We start from the raw sequence: 26170 nt of genomic DNA, 5'->3' as shown, positions 1-26170 counted from the left end.
GCCAAACGAGGACTGACAAAGATGTTTCCCTCTCCGTCTTATATAGTGTGCTGATGGTACTGCTGTGCATGCGTTTAAGTTGCGGAGACAGAAGTACCACACTGTCCAGTGGCAGTGCCCTCGCTGGTGGAACTGCAAGACTCAGCTGCCGTTGGTATTGTCGCTGGCTGAAGCTATCGAAGTCTTCTGGCGTCTTCCTCTCAAGCAAATTTTGGAGATGACAGGATTCCATACGTTATTCAGTTGGTAACCACTGTCACGGTTCATTAGATTTTCCGCAACGTGTATTTCAGCGGATTCTTTGATAATGGAGTCCCAAAAGGTTGTTGCTGTGGCCAGAATCAAAGTTTTGTCATACTCCATTAAATGTCCGTTGGAATTACAGTGTTCAGCAACTGCAGGCTTACTGGGTTGAAGTAGGCAAGTGCAATGTTGATGTTCCATACAACGCTCTTCCACTGTATGCATTGTATAGCCTATATAGGCCATACCACATTGACACGGTATTTTATAAATTCCTGCCTTCCGTAGTAACAAAGCAACCTTCACCAATCCCAGCAGATCTGAAATCTTAGGAGGTGGACGAAAAACCACTTTCACATGAAAATGATTAAGAATCTTCACTATTTTGAAGGAGGTATTTCCAACGAAGGGAAGAAAAGCTAGGGACTTGGTTGGCGCGTTCTCCTCTTTATCCACTTCCCAGTTCCTGGCTTTATTTGAGAAGGCCCTGTTAATTTGCTGGGTCGAGTATCCGTTGTCTCTGAACACCGTTCTTAAATGTGCAAGTTCCATAGGCAAATTCTCTGCATCTGACACTGTATGTGCCATGTGCACAAGGGTTTTAGGCACACTCATAGTTTGGGATGATGACGGCAACTTGAAGAATGAAGTACAAATCAGTGTGAGTGGGCTTACGATAAACAGAATGTCCCACCAAGCCATCACTCTTCCGTTTAGCCAAAACATCCAGGAATGGAAGGCAACCATCTTTCTCTAGTTCCATAGTACAGCGCTCACCAGGTCTACATCATATGCACACACGACCATCACTTGCATGTAGGAAGGATCTGGTTTCATTGCTGAAGACCACAGCACACCACTGCATCTTCAAAGTTATCCTCAGATTGTATCAGTTGAATGATGCACGTCGAAGCTGTGGCGTTAGTGGAAGACGGGCAAGAGGGGTGCATGCCTGTAGTTCCATTACTAATAATCATTTCACAACAGTTCATGTTGCTGACAAGTCTGGGCTCACAAGCTCTCTTATCTGTGCTGTGGTAGCTGTACGATCTGTCATTGGTGCCATTACAACACAACAATCCTGGTGGGTGTCTGTGCTGAGTGGACATCCAGACCATTGTCTGTGGGTGTGAGAATATTCACTTGTTCACTGATACTAGCATCATAGCACAACTGATGCAGCACATCCAACTTCTGTGGCATTTCTCAGAAAGGACCGTGCTGCCACTTGTTTGCTTCCCATGTTTAAACCCTCTGGCTGTGAGTATTCCCTATTAAAGGGTAGACATTGATGGCACTCTGGTAACTATGCCACTGCATAGCTGATAGCATGTCTGTTGGCAGATGACATTGAAACCGTTATCAGTGGCATATGCTGTCACTAGATCAAAATCAATGTTGTCTTTCGAGATGCACTAATTTTTTTTTTTGCCAGCATAGTTCATAGCCCTCACCACCTTTGTCCTACATAACTACAAGACTCAAGTGCCTCTGATTTTAGCTTTTTCCTAAGAAACTCGTTTCTGCTGTAGTTTGGGTCCACTCAAAAGGCCTCACCTTGTCACAAACCCAAATTTAACTATTGTTGGACATGAAATGACATATTTTCCTTTACTCATTCCTTTCAGTGGAAGTATCTTTTCTATCCACACACTATTGACCACAGTCAGCGGAAAAGCCACATTGAGCCTTGTCTAATCCAGTTACAACAGGTGACATAGTAAGGTGGATTCTTCTCATCCATTATGTTTTTTCTACTCCCTTCAATAAATTTTTTGCTAGTTTTTATCTTATTTTCAATAATTTATCTATTGGCATGTGACTCATACATGAAAATTTCAAGATTTTAATTAGATCTAATTTCTCTTGACTTTACTGTTCAGGTTATCATTTTGGTTGTTCTGTTTACATTGCTTTAATTAGTTTTCATTAGGGCACTCACAATTTGAAGCTATAACTAACTGACGTTAGTACTACAGTCCACACCATGAAAACTTATGAGCTACTTTGCAAAATCAAAGGTAATGACCTACACCTTTTGTAAGCTAACTTTTCTGAATTCCAATAACGTATTTTAAATTTCCTGAAACTAGTTATATTCTGATATAATTAAATTTGAAGTTCTGAGCCACTACCAATGTTCATCAGAGATTTTGCCCCAACCACTTTTGATTCTAATTTTTGACTACATACTTTTGTTACCATAATTTTTCTGTTCAATGTAATATACAGCACTTATTAATTAACTCACTAATTATAACTTCATGTAGTTTACCTCAATTTGCAATATGGTACTTATACAGTAAACAAGGAGATTCACACTGTGTAAGAACAATAGTGTCCAAGTATTTTTCTAAATTTCTACATTTTCTGTATGCCGAAATTGCATTAGTTCTGATAGTTCATCCGAAATAGCAAAATCCAACCTAGTCAATTTTCAAAGCCCAATGTAATTTATGAAATAATAGTCTTTTCTTATGCCCATCTATAAGTAGTTGGATGTCATCCACAATCAGCACTCTATGATTCAAAGCCCCATGAATAAGACCTATTTCAGGTGCACTCTCAGTGTTGGCTCATGCCACAATCACGCACATTTTGTACACAAAATAACTGCACTGGCAACTGTGAGACTCATTAATATTAATGTCTGAAGACTGAGTATTACAGTAAGTCAAGGTAATGAACAGTTTTAACTGAACTGTGTTGTGATTAGCAAGAAATGTGGAAGGACACCGCCATTGTAATGATTGGTTGTTAGACATGGGTAAGTTCATTATGGACTGAATTAATTGAAGTACCACAATGTATTTTTCCTTGGTGAATTACTACAGGATAGAACTAACTGTGAACTATGATCTTTTTGTCTAAATGTGTATTGTGTTTTCTACCACAATAAAACAATTAACATCACCATTGGTCTGTTATTAGGTAATGCAGGTGCTGAGCTAGTTCAGTGCACTAATACATTTTTGTTGTTGAAGAATTGGTCACTGTTATTAATAACTGAATTTAGTGAAGAATAAATTTATGTGTCAGTACAATCTAAATTATGGGCCATGTCCATTTTCAAGCAAACATCATCCCACACTCAAATATGACTTTCAGCTTCAATGGGACCAAGAGTAGGGTTGCCATACGTCGTGGATTTCGCGGACAGTCCGCGATTTTATGCTCGAAGACGGGTGTCCTGGACGTCGAGGAAAATGTCTGCGGAAAAAGTGGCTAGTAAGGAAAAAAAAATTGTGTTCAGTGCTCCAATTAAAATGTTATTTAATGTTAATTGCAATTAATTTTCTTCATCATTGACCACTCCTTTATAGACACCATTAATGCTTGGACTCATTTTCCTGGTTAATTACAACTTCTTTGCTGACAGAATTACTGTTTGAATTATGGTAATTATGAAGACTTGGCTGACGTGCAGAAAGGTGAGAGGACATTTTGTGATTCCAGGTTTCAACCACATCTTCATAATTACCACTGTAAAGTAATGATGGAAGATTCAACTGAAATGCAAACCAATGGTCACTTGCACAACATATCGGTCCGTGTTTCAACCACATCTTTTTAATCACCGAATTTTGTCCTTGATTTTTGTCCTTGGATTATGGCAACCCTAACCAAGAGTGATGCTGCCAAAGAAAAGACTGTAACAATCAGTTCAGTATTGCTATACACCTCCTCCCGACCATATGCCTTCCTTCCTCCTATCATCAACACAAGATAATTTTACAGAAATTCATCGTTTCCAACTTGGCTTAACATTACTTCCCCAGATCCCTTCCCATTGAGTTCAAGATCCACATATCCAACTCCATTGCTTTGCCTCATAACATGGTTGGTTACTAGATCCTCACAGAAAGACCTTCTAAAATCTCACACAATTATTTACAGTCTCTGTAACTACACATCAGACAAATCATTCCCTACAATGTGTTTCTTTTTCCATTACTAGTTTCTTGTTACTGTTCATGTTAAACTTCTCTACACCTGAATCCCTGAAGTCCATGGTCTTTCTATTGTAGAACTCTATCTGTTTTGAAGGGCAAATCTGTAAACAAATCCACAGAGCTGCCAAGTGGATACCAACAAACCCATCACCACTGCTAACTTGTCGCCAACCAGTATTTCTTTTAATATCCAGGCTTTGATAAATTGTATCAAATCCTTCAACGGGGCTTTGTCTCTAGGATGAGGGATAATCTACCAAAAATCCTAACCTCATTCCTTGACAAGAGTTCTGTAAACTGCCCAATTTATGCAATATTACAGTTCATCTATATGCTATTTCTTTTACCAGTCCTGCACCCCACAGGCCATCCTCTTTTGGAGGACACAAGTCCAAAACTTGTCCCATATACCCACCCACCACATCGTACAGCTGTACCCAGTGCAAAGGCAAGGCTATGTGTGAAAGCAGCCAGGTATTAATATAGCAACTATGCTGAAATTACTGTCCTGTATTCTGTGTGGGTATTACAACTAATCAGCTGCATGTGGACACGAACAGCCACTACTAAACTTTTGCTACCGGCAAACTCAACACCTTAGTCTCTTAACTTGCTGCACATCACAAGAACAATAACTTTAATTTATGCTTCAACACTTCTGCAGTTTGGATGTTCTTTCCAAAGCCAGCAGGTAAAAACTACCTGTTCAGGACATCCCACTCTCTCACAGCTCCTTTGTTTAACTTCCATGAGACCCCAACCTCAGCGACTCTGTTGCCATTACCCTTTTACCTCCTTTCATTTTCCACCCCATTTGTCATATATCCCCTCTCCTGCCTTCGAAAATTTGGCTATTCCATCTTTACCCCACATGTCTTCCCTTTCCTAGCTGATCCAGTCCTATACTTCCCCAAACCGTCTGCTTTGGCTGTAACTAGTAAACAATTAATGTCTCCATAAAAATGCATGTTTACTTGTCTCAGCTTGTAAGAAAGAATGTGGGCTTCTACTGAAAAAGAGGGGATACTGTAACTTGGAAACCTGGACATCTTTTGGGTGGCCATCAAGTACCTTTAAGTTGTAGTCCCCAATTTCTGTTTGTTGTTTCCACTCTGGAATTTCTATTAACGTAATATAGTTGAAGTTGTAATTTTTGTAAGTAATACAATATCAGACACCTCATTTATCCTAAGTAGCGTGAAAGTGGACAAGTCACTTTTGTCTCTGAAATGTTTTAGTTCACTGATTGTTGGAATTAATGTAATTGTCTTGGCTCAGTGATTTTCGTCAAATTTTCAGTTTCTCACCCTTAAATAACACTCACAAAATGTTAAAGACTATTATTAGTTGGTCTTGTTAAATTGAAAAATAGATGGAGATAACTGAGCACAGAATAATGACAGCAGCAAATGTCCTTTTTTATCTTTGAAGTTATTTTACATAAATCACAGATATAATGATTAAAATTGCACTCTCAACACTTTTGAAGTGCAAACTGATGTTTGGCATTAAATTTACAGTATCAAGGAAGTCAATGAGATCGTACACAACAGTGCAATCTAATGCTCAAGACACACCAGTTAAATGTTGATCAATTTATGAACACTGGGAGATAATATACTATAATTATTGGGTAAAATTCAACTTAAGTTGACTAAAAAGAAAGATACTGATGCCAGTAAGCTGGGATAATATTTTGTAATATGTGTCAACAAACCTGTACTCAACCTATCAAAGCCTACTTCAGAAACAATTCTTATGTTTACATTTCTTACTGTATATAATGTTTGCTTATTATTATTATTATTACTACTACTACTACTACTACTACTAATACTCATTCTCACTCTCTATTTTTAATGAATCAGAAACAACACTTAATATACAGGATGTTAGAGGTAAAAGTGCAGATACTTTTATTGGTGGCACAAGAAGTGTACTGATCAACATTACTTAAGTATTTACTTAATTTGCAGAATAATAAATGTAGTTATTATGGTTTTAGGTTGGTTATCACCTCCAAGTACTAGTGGCAAGAGCAATCCATTAATGTTTTTTTACCACTGGGCAGCAGGCCAGGTATTGAAGGTGGATGTATGGACACGAATGGTTAGTCCATACTGACAGGTGTAGTCCACTTAGTGGTGCAATTACGACTGTGCAGCAAACATGAGGTGGTAAGTTATGTGACATGATTGCTGTAAGACTGTTAGACACAGAGAAAAAACAACTAACACACTGTGGTGGGTATATATTATGGTACCAATGGTCATAATATCTGCAATTATACCACAAGCACCCTGTATACTGCAATAAAAATTACTTTCACTTAAAAGTTTACAGTGGTTTGTAGGGTGTAAATATTTTAAATCCAGGTGTGGATATTGATATGCAGATAAAATATGTTAATATAACCGTCACAAAAAGTTAAGATATAAAAGTTGTTCTGGGTAGAAATACTTACAGTGAGAGGCCTTATAGTAGGAATTCGATAACGGTACATTGCTCGGACAAAAGACCGCACTGGGATGTGGAACACTTGCTCCTGCATTTGCATCTGCCCCTGTGCAGGAGGTTGAACTTGGCTAGGACCCTGGGCTTGGACCTCACTCATCCGCTCGTCAGGTGCTCTGAGGTCAGAACCACCCAGTGCTCTGGGACACACTGACCTTGGCTCCCCCACAATGCAGGCTTCCACTTGTTGGGTGTGCCTGCATAAATCCATTTGCAACATACTTTAGACCAAATAGAATACATTTAACTGTGTCATTAGAAGATCCATTATCAATAGAGTTTCCTGCTTTTAGAACAAATCTATCCACTTTAATGTGATTTCTCCATTAAAAAATAAGTGAAACAGGATTACTGAACCAATAACAAATGGTGCAGCAGTTGTACAGCCAAATCATTCGTTTAAGAACACAGAGGGTATGTGCACAATTCTCAAAACATGTAGTAGTTCATCCATCAGTAGAAAGTTTAGCAGAGAATACCAATAAAGTAAGAGAAATGTTACAGAACATGAATCAAAAGTAATATTTGATTAATAACCAATGGACAAAGAAATGGGAAGTGAATGAAGAAGAGCACAAAAAAGGAGGAGGAGATGAAACAAAATTCATAATGAGACTACGCAAATGATGAAATGCACATAAATTATGGAGAGCTGGCCCACATCATTAAGGGTTTAAAAGAATTTCACAAAGGAAAATCTGGGTTGGTTTAGAACTAGTGTTTGAAGAGGTAATCCATATGACATGAATGGTAAAACAAATATGTGTTCTCACAGATAATTGTCCCTGAAGTTACATACATTTTGCCAGTAACTGAAATATGTGCTTTGTCATTAGTAACCAACTCCACATCATGCTTTTTAACCACTTGTTACTTCTCACTTCATTGCAGATCCACTGCCTTTCCCTTACATTTGATTTGTTAATTTTGTTTCTTTTACTAAACTAATTGTACGAGGTTTGTTCAAAATAAAACTGAACTTCTGTTATAACACCTCTATTGCTAAGTGTATAACATTTTAAGCACTGTCCCCCTCAAAATAGTCCCCTATACGGGCAATACATTGTTCCCATCATTTCTTCCACTTTTGGAAAGCCTCCTGGAATGCATTTTGTGGGATGGCACGCAGGTCTCTTGTTGCATTGTCCTGAATCTCCTCTGTGGTTTTTGGAAAATATGTCCTGTCAACATGGTTTTACGTTTGGGAAACATGAAAAATTCTGCTGGGGTTACGTACAGAGAATATATCTTTCATGATACATGGGCTTATAAATTATGTGGTTTCAATCTATGGATGGAAGTGTTCTTACTGGTCACACAAATAAATGTTGATAGTTGTGCAACTCCAAATGCAAAATTCTTTGGTGGAGATCAGCTGGGCCAAATAAACACACTTATAAGCTGGAATTATATCTCACTGCATTGATCTACTGCAGTTGCATTTTATATAGGCACAATATCTAACTTCCGGAACTAAAATTCCCTCCAGCTGGGAGGAAAGAGTGATAGATTGAGCAAGATTAAAAAGAAAGGGCAGGTCACTCAGATCCACATGTTGTGAGGAAGAGGGTAAACAGATATGAAGGGGAAGGCATCAGAGACAATATGTCATGATCTACATCTACATCTATACTCTGCACACCACTGTGAAGTGTATAGCAGACATTATGTCCCATTGCACTAGTTATCAAAGCTTTCTCCCATTCCTTTCAAGTGGGGATCACAGGAAGAATGAGTGCTTAAATGTCTCTGTGCATAATGTAATTAGTCTAACCCTGTCTCTGTGACCCCTATGAGAGCAATACATAGGAGATTGTAATATATTCCTAGATTCATTGCTTGAAATTGGTCCAGAAACATTCTAATTATGGTTTCATGAGATACTGTTCATCTATATTCAAGCTTCTGCCAGTTCAGTTCTTCCAACATCTTTGTAACACTCTCCCATGGATTGAACAAATCTGTGACTGTTTGTATTGCCATTCTTTGCAGTCGTGTAATATCCCGTGCTAGTCCTATATGGTACGAGTCCCACACACTTAAGCAGTATCCTAGGATGGGTAACATGAGTGTTTTGTACACAGTCTCTTTCGTAGACTGATTGCTTTTTCCCTATAAATGGTCCTCTGCTTCTTACTTTACCTATAACTGAGACTCTGTGATTGTTCTACTTCATATCCCTGCAAAATGTTACATTCAGGAATTTGTATAAGCTGACTGATTCCAACTGTCACTCATTGATATTATAGGGAACTGCTTTCTTTTGTGAAGTGCACAATTATACATTTCTGCACATTTAAAGCAAGCTACCAATCTTTGCAGCAAATCTTATCAAGATCTGACTGAATATTTGTGCAGCTTTTTTCAGACAGCACTTCATTACAGATAACTACTCCCTCTGTGAAAAGTCTGAGGTTACTATTAATACCATCTGTAAAGTCATTAATATTCAACATGAACAACAATGGTCTCAACACACTTCCTTGGGGCACACACAAAGTTACTTCTGCATCTGTTGATGGCTCTCCATCTGAGGTAACTTGCTGCATCCTCCCTACCAAATAGTCCTCCATCCAGTCACAAATTTCACTTGATACCTCATCTGACTGAACTTTTGATGATAAGAGTAGATGTCAAATGGTTTTTGGAAATCAATCAATGTGGGGGGGGGGGGGGTCAAAAAGTTTATAGCCTAACAAATAAAGAATGACAGAAATTTTGTAATACCAATTTATTTTTCAATATAATACCCGTGTACACTAATACACTTGCGGGCATGCTCAGATAACTTCTGCAAACCATTCAAATAAAAGGTCTTTGATTTCGAATCCAACCAAGCGTTCACAGCATCAATCGCTGCATCATCATTGTCAAATCATCATCATTTGAGGTCTGTTTTTAGGTTTGGGAAAAGAAAAAAGTCTGATGAAGCCAAATCAGGAGAATATGGTGGATGATGTAACAATTCGAACCTGCAGTCATGCAGAGTTTCCAGTGTTGCTACGGTTTTGTGTGCCTGTGCGTTGCCCTGATGCAGAAAAACTCCATTTGCCAATTTTCTGTGCCTTTCTTTTCTTTCTCTCTTCTCTTAAATGGTGCAGTAGGATGCAATAGTACAATGCATTGATAGTTATGCCCTTTTGCAACTAATCCACCATAATTACACCTTCTGCATCCCAGAAGACTGATGTCATCACGTTACCGGCTGATTTTTGCACCCAGAATTTTTTTGGGGTAGGATATGCAGGATGTTTCCAATGTTGTGACTGTTGTTTTCTCTTAGGATCAAAGTAGTGAACCCACATTTAATCCATTATCACATACCTTGCAGGAAAGCCATCTTCAACTGCTTCAAATTGGCAGATGATTTCTTCACAACACTGCACACACTCCCATCTCTGATCAGCATTCAAGCCTTTATGGCCCACTGAGATGAAACTTTCCACAGTCCCAAAATATCCACAACAATTCATGAGCACACCCATGGAAGGTTCCAAATGTGGTTTCAATGTGCTGCAACATCCACATCTACATCTACATCTACATGGTTACCCTGTCTACATCTACATCTACATGGTTACCCTGCAATACACACTTAAGTGCCTCGCAGAGGGTTCATCGAACCATTTTCATACTACTTCTCTACCATTCCACTCTCGAATCATGCATGGGAAAAAGGAACACCTAAATCTTTCCGTTTGAGCTCTGATTTCACTTATTTTATTATGATGATCATTTCTCCCTACGTAGGTGGGTGTCAACAAAATATTTTTGCATTCGGAAGACAAAGTTGGTAATTGAAATTTCGTAAATAGATCTCCCCCCCCATGAACCATGGACCTTGCCGTTGGTGGGGAGGCTTGCGTGCCTCAGCGATACAGATGGCCGTACCGTAGGTGCAACCACAACGGAGGGGTATCTGTTGAGAGGCCAGACAAACATGTGGTTCCTGAAGAGGGGCAGCAGCCTTTTCAGTAGTTGCAGGGGCAACAGTCTGGATGATTGACTGATCTGGCCTTGTAACATTAACCAAAACGGCCTTGCTGTGCTGGTACTGCGAACGGCTGAAAGCAAGGGGAAACTACAGCCGTAATTTTTCCCGAGGACATGCAGCTCTACTGTATGATTAAATGATGACATCCTCTTGGGTAAAATATTCCGGAGGTAAAATAGTCCCCCATTCGGATCTCCGGGCGGGGACTACTCAAGAGGACGTCGTTATCAGGAGAAAGAAAACTGGCGTTCTACGGATCGGAGCGTGGAATGTCAGATCACTTAATCGGGCAGGTAGGTTAGAAAATTTGAAAAGGGAAATGGATAGGTTAAAGTTAGATATAGTGGGAATTAGTGAAGTTCGGTGGCAGGAGGAACAAGACTTTTGGTCAGGTGATTACAGAGTTATAAATACAAAATCAAATAGGGGTAATGCAGGAGTAGGTTTAATAATGAATAAAAAAATAGGAGTGCGGGTTAGCTACTACAAACAGCATAGTGAACGCATTATTGTGGCCAAGATAGACACAAAGCCCATGCCTACTACAGTAGTACAAGTTTATATGCCAACTAGCTCTGCAGATGATGAAGAAATAGATGAAATGTATGACGAGATAAAAGAAATTATTCAGGTAGTGAAGGGAGACGAAAATTTAATAGTCATGGGTGACTGGAATTCATCAGTAGGAAAAGGGAGAGAAGGAAACATAGTAGGTGAATATGGATTGGGGGGAAGGAATGAAAGAGGAAGCCGCCTTGTAGAATTTTGCACAGAGCATAGCTTAATCATAGCTAACACTTGGTTCAAGAATCATGAAAGGAGGCTGTATACATGGAAGAAGCCTGGAGATACTGACAGGTTTCAGATAGATTATATAATGGTAAGACAGAGATTTAGGAACCAGGTTTTAAATTGTAAGACATTTCCTGGGGCAGATGTGGATTCTGACCACAATCTATTGGTTATGAACTGCAGATTGAAACTGAAGAAACTGCAAAAAGGTGGGAATTTAAGGAGATGGGACCTGGATAAACTGAAAGAACCAGAGGTTGTAGAGAGTTTCAGGGAGAGCATAAGGGAACAATTGACAGGAATGGGGGAAAGAAATACAGTAGAAGAAGAATGGGTAGCTCTGAGGGATGAAGTGGTGAAGGCAGCAGATGATCAAGTAGGTAAAAAGACGAGGGCTAATAGAAATCCTTGGGTAACAGAAGAAATATTGAATTTAATTGATGAAAGGAGAAAATATAAAAATGCAGTAAATGAAGCAGGCAAAAAGGAATACAAACGTCTCAAAAATGAAATCGACAGGAAGTGCAAAATGGCTAAGCAGGGATGGCTAGAGGACAAATGTAAGGATGTAGAGGCTTGTCTCACTAGGGGTAAGATATATACTGCCTACAGGAAAATTAAAGAGACCTTTGGAGAGAAGAGAACCACTTGTATGAATATCAAGAGCTCAGATGGCAACCCAGTTCTAAGCAAAGAAGGGAAGGCAGAAAGGTGGAAGGAGTATATAGAGGGTTTATACAAGGGCGATGTACTTGAGGACAATATTATGGAAATGGAAGAGGATGTAGATGAAGACGAAATGGGAGATAAGATACTGCGTGAAGAGTTTGACAGAGCACTGAAAGACCTGAGTCGAAACAAGGCCCCGGGAGTAGACAACATTCCATTAGAACTACTGATAGCCTCCGGAGAGCCAGTCATGACAAAACTCTACCATCTGGTGAGCACGATGTATGAGACAGGCGAAATACCCTCAGACTTCAAGAAGAATATAATAATTCCAATCCCAAAGAAAGCAGGTGTTGACAGATGTGAAAATTGCCGAACTATCAGTTTAATAAGTCACAGCTGCAAAATACTAACGCAAATTCTTTACAGACGAATGGAAAAACTGGTAGAAGCGGACCTCGGGGAAGATCAGTTTGGATTCCGTAGAAATGTTGGAACACGTGAGGCAATACTGACCTTACGACTTATCTTGGAAGAAAGATTAAGAAAAGGCAAACCTACGTTTCTAGCATTTGTAGACTTAGAGAAAGCTTTTGACAATGTTGACTGGAATACTCTCTTTCAAATTCTGAAGGTGGCAGGAGTAAAATACAGGGAGCAAAAGGCTATTTACAATTTGTACAGAAACCAGATGGCAGTTATAAGAGTCGAGGGGCATGAAAGGGAAGCAGTGGTTGGGAAAGGAGTGAGACAGGGTTGTAGCCTCTCCCCGATGTTATTCAATCTGTATATTGAGCAAGCAGTAAAGGAAACAAAAGAAAAATTCGGAGTAGGTATTAAAATTCATGGAGAAGAAGTAAAAACTTTGAGGTTCGCCGATGACATTGTAATTCTGTCAGAGACAGCAAAGGACTTGGAAGAGCAGTTGAACGGAATGGACAGTGTCTTGAAAGGAGGATATAAGATGAACATCAACAAAAGCAAAACAAGGATAATGGAATGTGGTCGAATTAAGTCGGGTGATGCTGAGGGAATTAGATTAGGAAATGAGACACTTAAAGTAGTAAAGGAGTTTTGCTATTTAGGGAGTAAAATAACCGATGATGGTCGAAGTAGAGAGGATATAAAATGTAGACTGGCAATGGCAAGGAAAGCGTTTCTGAAGAAGAGAAATTGGTTAACATCGAGTATAGATTTAGGTGTCAGGAAGTCGTTTCTGAAAGTATTTGTATGGAGTGTAGCCATGTATGGAAGTGAGACATGGACGATAACTAGTTTGGACAAGAAGAGAATAGAAGCTTTCGAAATGTGGTGCTACAGAAGAATGCTGAAGATAAGATGGGTAGATCACGTAACTAATGAGGAGGTATTGAATAGGATTGGGGAGAAGAGAAGTTTGTGGCACAACTTGACTAGAAGAAGGGATCGGTTGGTAGGACATGTTTTGAGGCATCAAGGGATCACAAATTTAGCATTGGAGGGCAGCGTGGAGGGTAAAAATCGTAGAGGGAGACCAAGAGATGAATACACTAAGCAGATTCAGAAGGATGTAGGTTGCAGTAGGTACTGGGAGATGAAGAAGCTTGCACAGGATAGAGTAGCATGGAGAGCTGCATCAAACCAGTCTCAGGACTGAAGACCACAACAACAACAACAACAAATAGATCTCACTGCAAAGAAAACCACCTTTGTTTCAGTGACTGCCACCCCAACTCACGTATCATATCAGTGACACTCTCACCCCTATTGTGCGATAACATGAAATGAGCTGCCCGTCTTTGCAGTTTTTCGATGTCCTCCATCAATTCTACCTGGTAAGGATCCCATACCACGCAGAAATATTCCAGCAGAGGATGGACAAGTGTAATGTAGGCTGTCTCTTTAGTGGGTTTGTCACATCTTCTAAGTGTTCTGCCAACAAAGCGCAGTCTTTGTTTCACCTTCCTCGCAGTATTATCAATGTGGTCTTTCCAATTTAAGCTGTTCATAATTGAAATTCCTAGGTATTTAGTCGAATTGACAGCCCTTAGATTTGTGCAATTTATCGTATACCCAAAATTTATCAAATTTCTTTTAGTACCCATGTGGATGACCTCGCACTTTTCTTTGTTTAGTGCTAATTGCTACTTTTCGCACCATACAGAAATTCTCTCTAGATCATTTTGTAATTGGAATTGATCGTCTGATGATTTTAGTAGATGGTAAATTACAGCGTCATCTGCAAACAATCTAAGGGGGCTGCTCAGATTATCACCTAGAACATTTATATAAATCAGGAACAGTAGAGGACCCATGACACTACCTTCGGAATGCCAGATATCACTTCTGTTCTCCTCGATGATTTACCATCTATCACTATGAACTGTGACCTCTCTGAGAGGAAATCACAAATCCAGTCACACAACTGAGACGATAGTCCATATGCGTGCAATCTGATTAATAGTCACTTGTGAGGAACAGTATAAAAAGCCTTATTGAAATCTAGGAATATGGAATTGATCTGCGATCTCTTGTCGACAGTACTCATTACTTCATGGGAATAAAGAGCTAGCTGTGTTGCAAAAGAACAATATTTTCTGAATCCGTGTTGGTTATGCATCAATAAGTCTTTTTCTTAAAGGTGATTCATAATGTTTGAGTACAGTATATGCTCCAAAATGCTACTGCAAATTGAGGTCAGTGATATGGGTCTGTGATTCAATGCACTACCCCTATTTCCTTCTTTGAATATTGGTGCGACCTGTGCTACTTTCCAGTCTTTAGGAACAGACCTTTCATCAAGTGAGCTGTTGTATATGATTGCTAAGAAAGGTGGTATTGTGCCTGCATACTCTGAAAGGAACCTGATTGGTATACCATCTTGACTGGAAGACTTATCTTCCTTATGTGATTTGAGTTGTTTCACGACACCTAAGATATCTACTTTTATATCACTCATGCTAACAGCCGTTCTGGTTTCGAATTCTGGAATATTTACTTTGTCTTCTTTTGTGAAGGAATTGCAGAAAACTGTATTTAGTGACTCCGCTTTAGTGGCACCATCATCGGTAACATTTCCATCACTATCACACAGTGACAGTATTGACTGTTTTTTGCCACTGGTGTACTTTACAGATGACCAGAATCTCTTTGGGTTTTCTACCTTATTTTGAGACAATATTTCATTGTGGAAACTATTAAAAGCATCTCGCATTGACATCCGCACTCAATTTCGAGTTTCCGTGAAACTTGGCCAGTCTTGGGGATTTTGCGTTCTTCTGAATTTGGCATGCTTTTTTCGTTGCTTCTGCAACAGTGTTCTGACTTGTTTCATGTACCATGGTGGATCAGTCCCGTCTCTTATGTTCAATGATCCTGAAAAATTGTATTGTGAGTTGCAGTCACTGTTTCATCAGTGACAATGGTGACAGGCCTTCTGCTCCTTGGCACATCTTCCACACTTGTTCTTCCAAGTTTGAAGTCAGGCACACAGTTTCATTGTTGTATAAGATGGAGCATTCTCCTTAAGTTTATCCCACATGTCCTCTGCAATTTCCTTGGGTGTCATTACCTTCAAATGAAGATATTCAGTCACAGCATGGTTCTTAATTCTGTTGATATTCACCATTTTGCTTACACTATGGTATACATCGCACCCTAGTGGCAAAACTAATGAAGCTGAAGCCACAAAATTTGGCTTGATATCCACAATGGGTCACCATAAAAGCAGGTGCAAGACATTACAGTAACTATCTCAGTCTAGAAACTTTTCGACCACCCTTTGTACTGCATCTACTTGATTTACATCATCCACAGTTTTCAGTATATCATGTGAGGAAAGTGCAATTTGGGTTTCACATTATCTATGTCTTCAGCATCCAGGCTGGTTGGCTTGGAGAAGGTCATTCTATTAAAGATAACCCATTGTGGCTGAGCTCAGAATATGTTCTAAAATTCTACAACAAATGGATGTCAAGGATATTGGATAGAAGTTCTGGGGATCACTTCTGCTAGCCTTCTTGCAGATGGGTTTGACCTATTCTTTCTTCCAACTACTGGGCACTGTTTTGTGTTTGAGGGATCCATCGCAAATTAAAATTACAAGAGGAGTTAAATTAGCTGCATGTTCAGTATAGAATCTGAAAGGGATTCCATTGCGTCCAGAAGCTTCATTCCATTTTAATGATTTCAACTGTTTCACGATGACACTGACATTAATGTCTACTTCAGTCATCTTCTCAGTCATATGAGAATTACATTGGAGCAATACTCCTGAGTTTTCCTTTGTGAAGTAACATTTTGAATTCAGAGTTATGGTTCACTGTTAAGCAATGTGACAGCTTAAATTCGGGGAAAAAAATGCATAAGTATAATGAAAGAAGAGAGGAAACTAGATGTTAAAAACTATAGAGAACCCAAGCTGAACTGAACCACATTAAATAGAAACAGTGGTTGAGAAGGGAAATTATGTCTGAAATAAAGAGAATATGAAAGTCCAACTTCCAATAGCAAGAAAAGCATTTCTGGAAAAGAGAATTTTGTGAGGATTGAATAATGAATCTAAAAATTAGGAAGTCTTTTAGCCTTGTACAGATGTGAAACATGGGTGATAAGCAGTTCAGACAAGAAGAGAACTGAGACTTTTGAAAAGTTGCACTGCAGAAGAACTCAGATAATTACATGGGTAGACTGAACAATTAATGAGTAGACACTGAACTGAATTGGGGATACAGGAAATTTATGGCACAGTTTTGCTGAAAGAAGGGACTGAGTGACAGAACACAACCTGAGGAATCAAGTAATTGCCAACTTGGTAATGGACAGAAGTTAGAAGGGAGGGGAGGGGGTAGAAATTTCAGAAGGAGATCATGGCTTGAACACAGTATGCAGATTCAAGGGGGATGTAGGCTAATCTAGTAGTTATACAGAGAAGAAGAGGCTTGCACAGGATAGAATAACACAGAGAGTTGCATTAAACCAGTTTTCGGACTAAGACCACAACGACAAAAGGTGCCTGGGATATGGTCCTTGATCGGTTACTGGTAGTATACTATCCTACACATGCTTAGAGTTTGAATACATTCAACCTATTATTTCTGAGTGTAGCAGTTTTCACAAATATTGCACTGCTGCTGCTATTACTGTTTATTGTGCAGACTTTAATCTGAACTTATATAAATAATGCAACTTTCTTTACTCAAAAACTTATTGCATAATTATACTAATTTAGTAACTGTACTGACCACACTTTCATGATCTAAAAGTGTAAATAAAGGAATACTTACTGAAAACGTAACTCAATGTAGTTATCAGTCAAATATTTACTCAGTGGTATTATGTAAGTGTGGTTCCATGCTCTCAAATCATTTGAAAACAGGTCAGCATTTTCATAAAGGAACGCTGGTGTCAATGTCTGATTGAAGTTGCTTCCCACTAAGCTTATTGTGGGCTGCTCAGTCTCTGAAATTGAAAAGGCAAAGTTACATTAATGCAGGGAACAAACAAACATTAGATATGAAGTAAAATGATGTGAAATATATGAAGAATTATACGGTCCAGTCACATTAACATGACCTTCACTTATGTTTGATGTCAATGTGCAATAACCACTCACAGTCAGCAGTTGGCAGCACTAACAGTGGAGGGTACATAAAGCATGTCGAGGGGACACAGAAACTGTCCAGCCACTGTCATAACAGAGCAATTTATTTGATACCACTGGCTTTTGGGTCCAGGGTGGAAGCATTTCCAAAATGGCTAAGTTTGTAAACTTTTGGCGTGCCGCTGTGGTTAAGTATACTGCATATGGCAAAATAGTGCTATCCCAGATCAGCGGTGAGGCAGCTGTGGTACAACATGGGCCATAAATGACAGGTGAATGATGGCTGCAGAGATGTGTATGAGCAAATAGATGTACAACTGTTGAGCAACTGATCACCCAGATAAACCAAGGGACTACCAACAGTGTTTCCTCAGTGACCACTCAGTGAACATTGCTGCATATCGGCCTCCACAGCAGACACCTGGTTGAAGCACCCAGGTTGGCAACTGTTCATCAGTGACAAATGCTGGAATTTGCACATCAGTACTGCAACTGGACATCCACTGAGTGGCAACAGGTGGCCTTTTCAGATGAATCATGTTTTATGCTCCATCGGACAGATGGTCGTTGGTGTGTTGTGCATAAAACACCTGAAAGCAACCACCCTGCAACAATCGTCAGAAGGGTCCAGGCTGGAGAAGGGAGTATTATGGTCTGGGCTTTCCCTGGGTGATCTTGTCGTTCTGGAAAGCACAATGAAACCACACAAGTATGCACCTCTCCTTGAGGACCATGTCCACCTCTACATGTTGTTTGCTTTCTCCTTGGCACGATGGCATCTACTAGCAGGACAGTACAGTCTGACACACAGCTCACAGTGTACATGCGTGTTTCAAGGAGCAGCAGGATGAGTTTACCATACTCCCTGGCCACCAAACTCTCCCGATTGAAAACCAGTCGTGAATCTGTGGGACCATCTCAATCAGGCTGTGCGCACCATGGGTCCTCAACAGAGAAACCTAGCAAAGCTGGCCAGAGCACTGTAGTCAGAACAGTTTCACATGTCTGTCAGTACCTTCCAGAACCTCACTGACTTTCTTCGTGCACATCTTGCAGAGGTCAGTGCTGCAAAAGGTGGTTATTCAGGCTTTTTCTGGGTGCTCATATTAATGTGACTGGAAAGTGTATTTCCCTTTCTGGTGTCATTGCACTCGTAACTCACTGGAATGCATTTTGGCAGCAACGTGCAACTGTATTTTCCCTTCTATATGTAATCGTTACCATTTATTATAGACCTTTTCTTTTGTAAGTGTTAAGTATCCACTACGTACATACTTTAACACCATAGCCAGCCTCTAGTAGTTCTCATTTCCAGCTTGTTCCCTCATTACCATCCCATTCTCCCTCTCACTAGTTCCATGCTTCTTTCCAGCCCTTACCTTAGTACATCGCATCACACGTCTCAAGAGTATATTGCCTGACTAAAGCCCAATAAATGGAACAGGAGAGAATCCCAAAATCCCAATTGTTATTCCTATACTCTTCTACATTCCAGCAGCAGAATTATTTTATGAATGCATTTTATTTAACCTCCCACCCCCCAACTGCTGTGCACATGTTAAGATGCAACACTACATGGTGGTCAATGAGTGCTAAAGGTGTGTATAAGCTGTGGTATTGTCCCAGTACCTGTCATTTGTTGACTCTTCAGTTGGAGTATTTGTGGGCTTTTGCTACTGGGGCCCTCATGTTGATGTTCTTGATATCTCTTTATGTTTTTATCTATTCTTTAGTACTGGCATTAGAATATTTGTTATCATCATTCTTGTCTACACAAATGGCAAATATTTTAGTTTTGTTATGAAAATGGCACAGCCTTTAGTCTTACAGTGTAGATGCAGCCAGTAGGTGTGCACAGTATGAAATAGTAATCTTTCAGGATATTCCAACTATTAGGGTGAATGTTTAGAGTAAATGAAACAAATAATTTTTTCTCTAGACAATTTCCAGCATGCAAGTATTATTAGTGATTTTTCAGTCATCAAGGTGGAAAGATACATCATATGACAAACTTTATTGTTTCTTCTCATAAAATTAAAGGTAAATGATCATTGATTTGGAGATGTAGTTTTGGACATTCTATTTTTTAATGGAATTACGTTTTGATTATATTACTCTTGAGAATGCTTCACTTAAGTGACAAGTCCATCGGTACCAGAGCAAAAAGTTAATACATATCTAGAATCACTGCCAGTAAAGTTCACAGGGCGTCCTCCAGTGAATATTATCCACATTAAATATTTTTCATTGATGAAAGCCACTTGTTTGTGAAAAGCATTACCTTTTAAACAATTTATTCTATCCAAAAAACTATATACTTTTATTCTAATGATTTGTACTGATGCTCAGACATGGTCCTCTAGCTTCACAATGATTAAGCGAATGCATGTAGTACTGGGCGCAACTTAGCAAACTACAGGAGAAATGGGATTGAGAAGAAATCAACTTTATAAAGATTTATATGTTGCTTGTTCATCAACACATGGAACATAAGAGAAGTATGAATGTTAACTACCTGCAGGCCCATAGATGTACTTGAGACTGAAAACACTGCCAAAAAGAATGGTTGGGGAAAATCCCGTGAATTTTAATTCATCATACTTTTCACTCAATGGCAAAATAGTAGGGTTTCATCTAATTACGATAAAAGAACTTGGAGAAACTGAAGCTAGATCAGAGGAAGGGCAACATTGGCCGACACTCTAATAACAAGAATCCTCTAATATTAAACCTCTGATTGCTGTGTGTGAGTTAACTTGTCATGGTCTGCTGCTCCCCAGGTGCTAAGGACATGTTTAAACACAACCATACACAAAGCTTACACAATGCATTTTTACCTCTAAAAACTCTGTAAAATTTCATGCAATGCTGCTATGCTGAATAATGAAGAGAAATTCAGTCCTTTATCAAGCAAAGATATCTCACTTTAAGATATGCAAAAATCAAGTATTTTCACTGAACAGTTTTCTTAAAATCAGATGATAAGTATCTCATAGCATCCAAAATGCCTTCTCTCAGCACAAGTAGCAGCATTAGTCAAGGAGTACAGCCACAACAAAGCTGTGCTCAGCACGGAATGCAGAAAGCCCATCTGTAGCAGTCAAACAGTTAACTGGGATATATTTATCAATTGTTTCTGTAAGGAAACACAATAAAATTGTGCTAATGCATTGGTGAGCAGTTTGCTCAAAACAGAAAATATGCCGAGAAAGTAGATACCACTGCAAAACATACAGCATATCGTAATATGCTATTCTCTGTTTTATGGACTACCATATAAAGACAAATTGGTAATCTTTATCAACTGTACAGGAATGGTGGCATTGGTGATATGCCTCAAACCATTTATTAAAACAACAAGTGCATGTACACTGATGAGACTAAACATTATGACCACCTCTTTAATGGCATGTTCATCTACCTTTGGAATACAACACTGTAGCAATTCTATGTCGCATATATTCGACAGATCCTTTGGTAAGTTTTTGGAAGTAAGTGTAACCAGATTTCTATGCACAGGTAACACAATTCCCACAAATTACAGGTCGGTGGTTTGTGAGCATGAAGCTGACACCCAGTAGTGTCCCAGAGGTTTTCTGTCAGGTTCACATCAAGAAAATTTGTTAGCCAAATATCATGCTCATCGACCCACTACAGCATGATCCTAGCCTTAGGTAGTTATCCTGCTGGAAGGCGCAATATTAATTGGGAAATGCATCAAACATGAAGCGATGTCAGTGGTCTGCAATAGTATTCATGTAGTCCAAAGCTGTGACCATACCTTTGATTACCATCACTGATTTCATGAAAGCCCACATGAATGTCCTCTATAGTACAATACTGTCCATACTTTCTTATGACTGTAGAAAGCCTCCCATTTTCATGTTCTGTGGTGAAGTGTAGATGTCCAACATCTTATTGTCTACATGTGATTACATTGTCCTTCAACAGCTTATCACAGATGCTCACAACAGCAGCATATGAACAGTTGACAATCTTTGCCTTTTCCGAGGTGCTCTTTCCCAGATGTCAAGCCATAACACTCTATCCTTTGTAAAAGTTGCTTATGTTGGTGGATTTCCCCATTCATGTGCTGTAGCATCACTAGAATGATTGCTGTTCATCTTTGTTCTGCTTACACATTTTCCTTGACTCATGTTCCAAAAACATCATCAGGTGGTTTTCAATGTCACAATGGGCAGTGGTCATAATGTCTTGGCTCATCAGTATATACAAAACAAAACCAATATACAAATTGACTTCTAAACTTTGCAACGGCTGTTGTGAAGTCATCGACAAAAAGAAAAAATGGCAAATACATGAATTTTGGCCCGCATCTCGTGGTCGTGCGGTAGCGTTCTCGCTTCCCACGCCCGGGTTCCCGGGTTCGATTCCCGGCGGGGTCAGGGATTTTCTCTGCCTCGTGATGGCTGGGTGTTGTGTGCTGTCCTTAGGTTAGTTAGGTTTAAGTAGTTCTAAGTTCTAGGGGACTGATGACCATAGCTGTTAAGTCCCATAATGCTCAGAGCCATTTGAACCATGAATTTTGTGTAAACAGTATTTAAGCACTTAAAGAGTTCCTCAGTTTTAACCTTGTATCCTGATGGATTACTGCACTGGCAAACTCACAGACCACACATTTCATGCAATACAGCATCAGCTAAACAAAATTTACAAGTAACAGTCTATTTCTGATATTGAATGTGTATTCAAACACATTAACATTTTTTCACTTTGATGGAATTTCTTGAACTTCTCAGAACTGGACTGACACAGGGCTATTTGGCTCTGAATGAATCATGTAAACATACTAAAAATTAAGCATTCAAAACTAATTGGCAAAGGGTGGGGTGCCTGTTTGTGTGACTCAGCTGCTGTCAGCCCTCTATCTCCGATACACAAGACGTTATTAAATTTTTTTGAAAACCTTTGATACTCAACTAAACAGGATGACAAAATCTGTGCCGTTGTTAAACTGTTTACATAGTGTAAGATAATGAGACAAAAATGCTGGGAAATATTTATATTCAGCACGTAAAATTCTTAGTACTGCCAACAAACATATATAAAAGTACAAGACATTATCCTGGCTTTCAGAACTTTTAGTTTCTTCCTCAGGGTGGGTGGATGGGGGAGAAGGAGAAGAGAGGTAGAAGGTCACTATTCCACCCCCGTCCATACACTCTTTTTTTGCCATCTGTCTCATTCAGGTCGGTCCCCTTAATCCTGGGGTCTCAGCGACCTGTCCTTTCTTTTCAACCTTCCCTAGGAAGGAACTGATAGTTCCAAAAGTTAGCGTGATTTCTTGTATTCTTTTAATTTAATTGGTAGTACTAAGACTTTCACCTACTGAAGGAAAGTACTGATCAGAATTCTGTCTCATAAATTTATAGTTTTCTCAAGTGAATTTTCTGTATGTTTACATACAGTAGCACACATATCACAGATAATTAATGTGTGCTCCTCCTCTGATGAAATATTCTGTCTGCTACATTCCATGGAAAAAATCACACACAAAGCTGTGGAACAGCTCTCATTGAAAAACACTGGAAAACAAAAGTTATTTCTGTGGATAACAATGAGTGCCAATGTGACAGAGTGATAGCACAAAACATCTGTATACCTCAATTGCTGTACAAATTAATAGGATGTTATTGCATAGCTTATTGGATAATTTGATAATGAACTTAAGTTCAAAACTAGTCATCAAGTAATAAAGGAAATTAATATTGCAACTTTGATGGTTCTCTGTGTTTATTGCATAATTTGGTTAAAACGATGGTATGCATTACAAAATCTCAAAGTACACCGCAATGTGGATGGGCTGCATTCCTCATGTGCAACACAGTTAACAACATGGTTTACACTCCATTAAGCAGTGGCATGTGACAAATGATCCTACACTATCCATGGCACTACCAAAAAATTTATTAATTTTTTTCGTTGGCACAGTGAGGAGTGCAGGGAGAACAGGTATCAAGATCAGGCAGTATGGGAGAGGAGTGAACAAATGAAATGAACTGGAAGCAACTTGTGACTTTTTCCATAACATGAAAAAACTATAAGAAACTGTTTTCAGAATAAGAGCTTCCATATATAGGACAAGGTTGTCATTTAGTGCCCCATATAAAGAGATGAAAACGACAGATTAAAGACATATGCCTGGATATCTCAACTGACTAAAAAATTTTCAGCTAAAAGGAAACATCCAGGTTCGCAACATGATCTCGCATACAGTTTTAGGCTGTCAGGAATTTGCATTACTGATTTAACCCATGACCTCATAGCTAAGACTTCATAATAAGTGACCAATAAAGGAAAGATCCCCAAAATGAAACTACAACTAATTAAGTGAAAAAAGGATAAGCTTTTATTATATAAGATACAGCAGACATAAGAATGGACAAATGGTGACAAGTTCTCTCTTTTCTTGCTACACTCCCCTTCACTTAGGGAGACTTTTTCAATTACTTCATGAATTCTGATTGCTGCCAGTCTTTCATTCTGATTTACAAAAGAAAAAACTTCTACCCCCAAATGATAGTATTTGTTACATTTGTTCATACCCTTGTCTGTTGCCACCTAGTAAACAAGAGTTATGTTTATCTTAATAAGAGTTCAGCATTGTTAAAATTATTCAGTACTGCCTAATAATATAAAACTGTCTTACCAGCAGTAACTTCATTCAGGTAATCTGCCTCTCTTTGATTCCGCTTGGCAGATTTAGGTTTACTTCCCTGTGAATAAGAAATTATACATTCAAACTATGGAAAACTCAGGATGGACTGTAGCAATATTATGAAATGGAAAGTTGCTACTCGCCATATAGTGGAGATGCTGAGTCGCAGACAGGCACAACAAAAATACTGTCACAGTCTTTTTGTTGTGCCTATGTGCGACTCATCATGTCCTCTACATAGTAAGTAGCAACTTTCCTTTTCATAATATTGAGAGATTATACATTTGTACAGATTTTTTAATTGTATAGTTGCAGATATAATAAATGAACTCAACACAAGATAAACTGATGAAAAAGCTCAATTTCACATTTTTTTGCGAACATCATTTTCTCCCACTTCTTTGAATTGAAGTCTATGGTGTATGGGTGTATACTTCCACTCTTCTTGTTTTAAGAATTTACCTTTTAAGGCAATGCAGCTTAAGTAAATGAGTGTGAATTTAAAATATGTAAGGAATAAAAAAAAATGTGTACTACTGGCTGTTAATGGCTTCTCTAGTTTTCAATCAGTTAAAAAAAGGGTAGACTTCAAGCTGGTAGCATTTTGCATCTGGTCTCAGAGCCCTAGAAACCTAGCAATAAATACACTTTGTGCAGCTTGAGGATAACCAATCCTAAAACAATAAACTGGTAGCCAAGATCGCAGGAATTCTTTTTATTCCATGATTACCGGTCTTGGCGAAACTAAAGCTGCCATCATCGGATCTAGGGAGGACAAAAAACACTATAAAAGTGGGCTTGGATTCCACTCATATAACATATATACATATAAATTTAGTTACATACCTTAGGACACATAAGGTTCAACATAAGTCAAACAATGGTGATATTAATAGTTGCCTATAACATGCAGGCCTTACAAAAGTGTCGTAAGTAGCACATAGGTGTCCAAGAGAGATAGCATTATAAATGTTAAGTGTCTGCATCACATACAAGCTCAAGCTAGGTACTACCGCAACTCCAGCTCTGTTCTTACACTACAGGCCACGTCGCAAGATGGCGCTAGCAGAAGAGGCTAACAGGCTCTACGTGTGTGGTAACACTACGTCATTAGGGCTTGTACATAATTCTAGAGATTACTGTATCACGTAAACATATACAAAATTTATGAAAGCTGCAGTCCTACACAATTGCACATCTGCCTGGTCACATATACGACATACCAAAAAGCAAATGCAAATTTCATGAGAACTGCGGAATTACAGAAATGGTCCTATACATAATAAGATACAATCATACATAGATATTTTATGGGATCTGCAGGGTTATACATGGCACATCAGCCTGATGATATATATTTTAAGAACATTACAGGATTACACAGTGCATACCCATCTGGTCATATATAAAAATACCAATAAAACACATCTTGCGTATGAGCGCAGATTTTTTCGGTCATATCAAATGCACATTTGCTTGGTTATATATAAAGCATACTGAAAATAAATGCAAATTTTCTGGGGCTGCCGAGTTACACAAGTGCACATCTGTCTGGTCATATATAAAACCTACCAAAAGTCATTTATAAATTTAAGAACATTGCAGGGTTACACAAATGCATATCTGTCTGGTCTTATATTAAAAAACATACCGATAAAATACACATTGCTTATGAGCCTATGGGTTTTGGTCTTTTCTTGGTTTTGGTCCGGTGATCACCACATACACCACAGAACAGGGTCTTT

At 38.9% G+C, this 26170-nt stretch overlaps 1 protein-coding gene across 6 annotated transcripts in view; it reads right to left on the bottom strand.

The window, feature by feature from the left end:
* The window catches only part of LOC126203301 (myelin regulatory factor), a 345177-nt gene that overhangs the window by 7791 nt on the left and 311216 nt on the right, over positions 1 to 26170 (bottom strand). For all 6 annotated transcript variants that reach the window (XM_049937560.1, XM_049937558.1, XM_049937559.1 and 3 more), the window contains exons 19-21: positions 24417 to 24483; positions 17430 to 17604; positions 6661 to 6907 (exon numbers count right to left, since the gene is read on the bottom strand). In XM_049937560.1, the coding sequence (XP_049793517.1) occupies positions 6661 to 6907; positions 17430 to 17604; positions 24417 to 24483 (489 nt within the window). The remainder of the gene's footprint in view (positions 1 to 6660; positions 6908 to 17429; positions 17605 to 24416; positions 24484 to 26170) is intronic.

The sequence above is a fragment of the Schistocerca nitens genome, chromosome 9 (assembly GCF_023898315.1).
Source record: "Schistocerca nitens isolate TAMUIC-IGC-003100 chromosome 9, iqSchNite1.1, whole genome shotgun sequence".
Classification (NCBI taxonomy): domain Eukaryota; kingdom Metazoa; phylum Arthropoda; class Insecta; order Orthoptera; family Acrididae; genus Schistocerca; species Schistocerca nitens.
The sequence above is the reverse complement of the archived record's forward strand: the minus strand, read 5'-3'. Positions and strand labels throughout refer to the sequence as shown.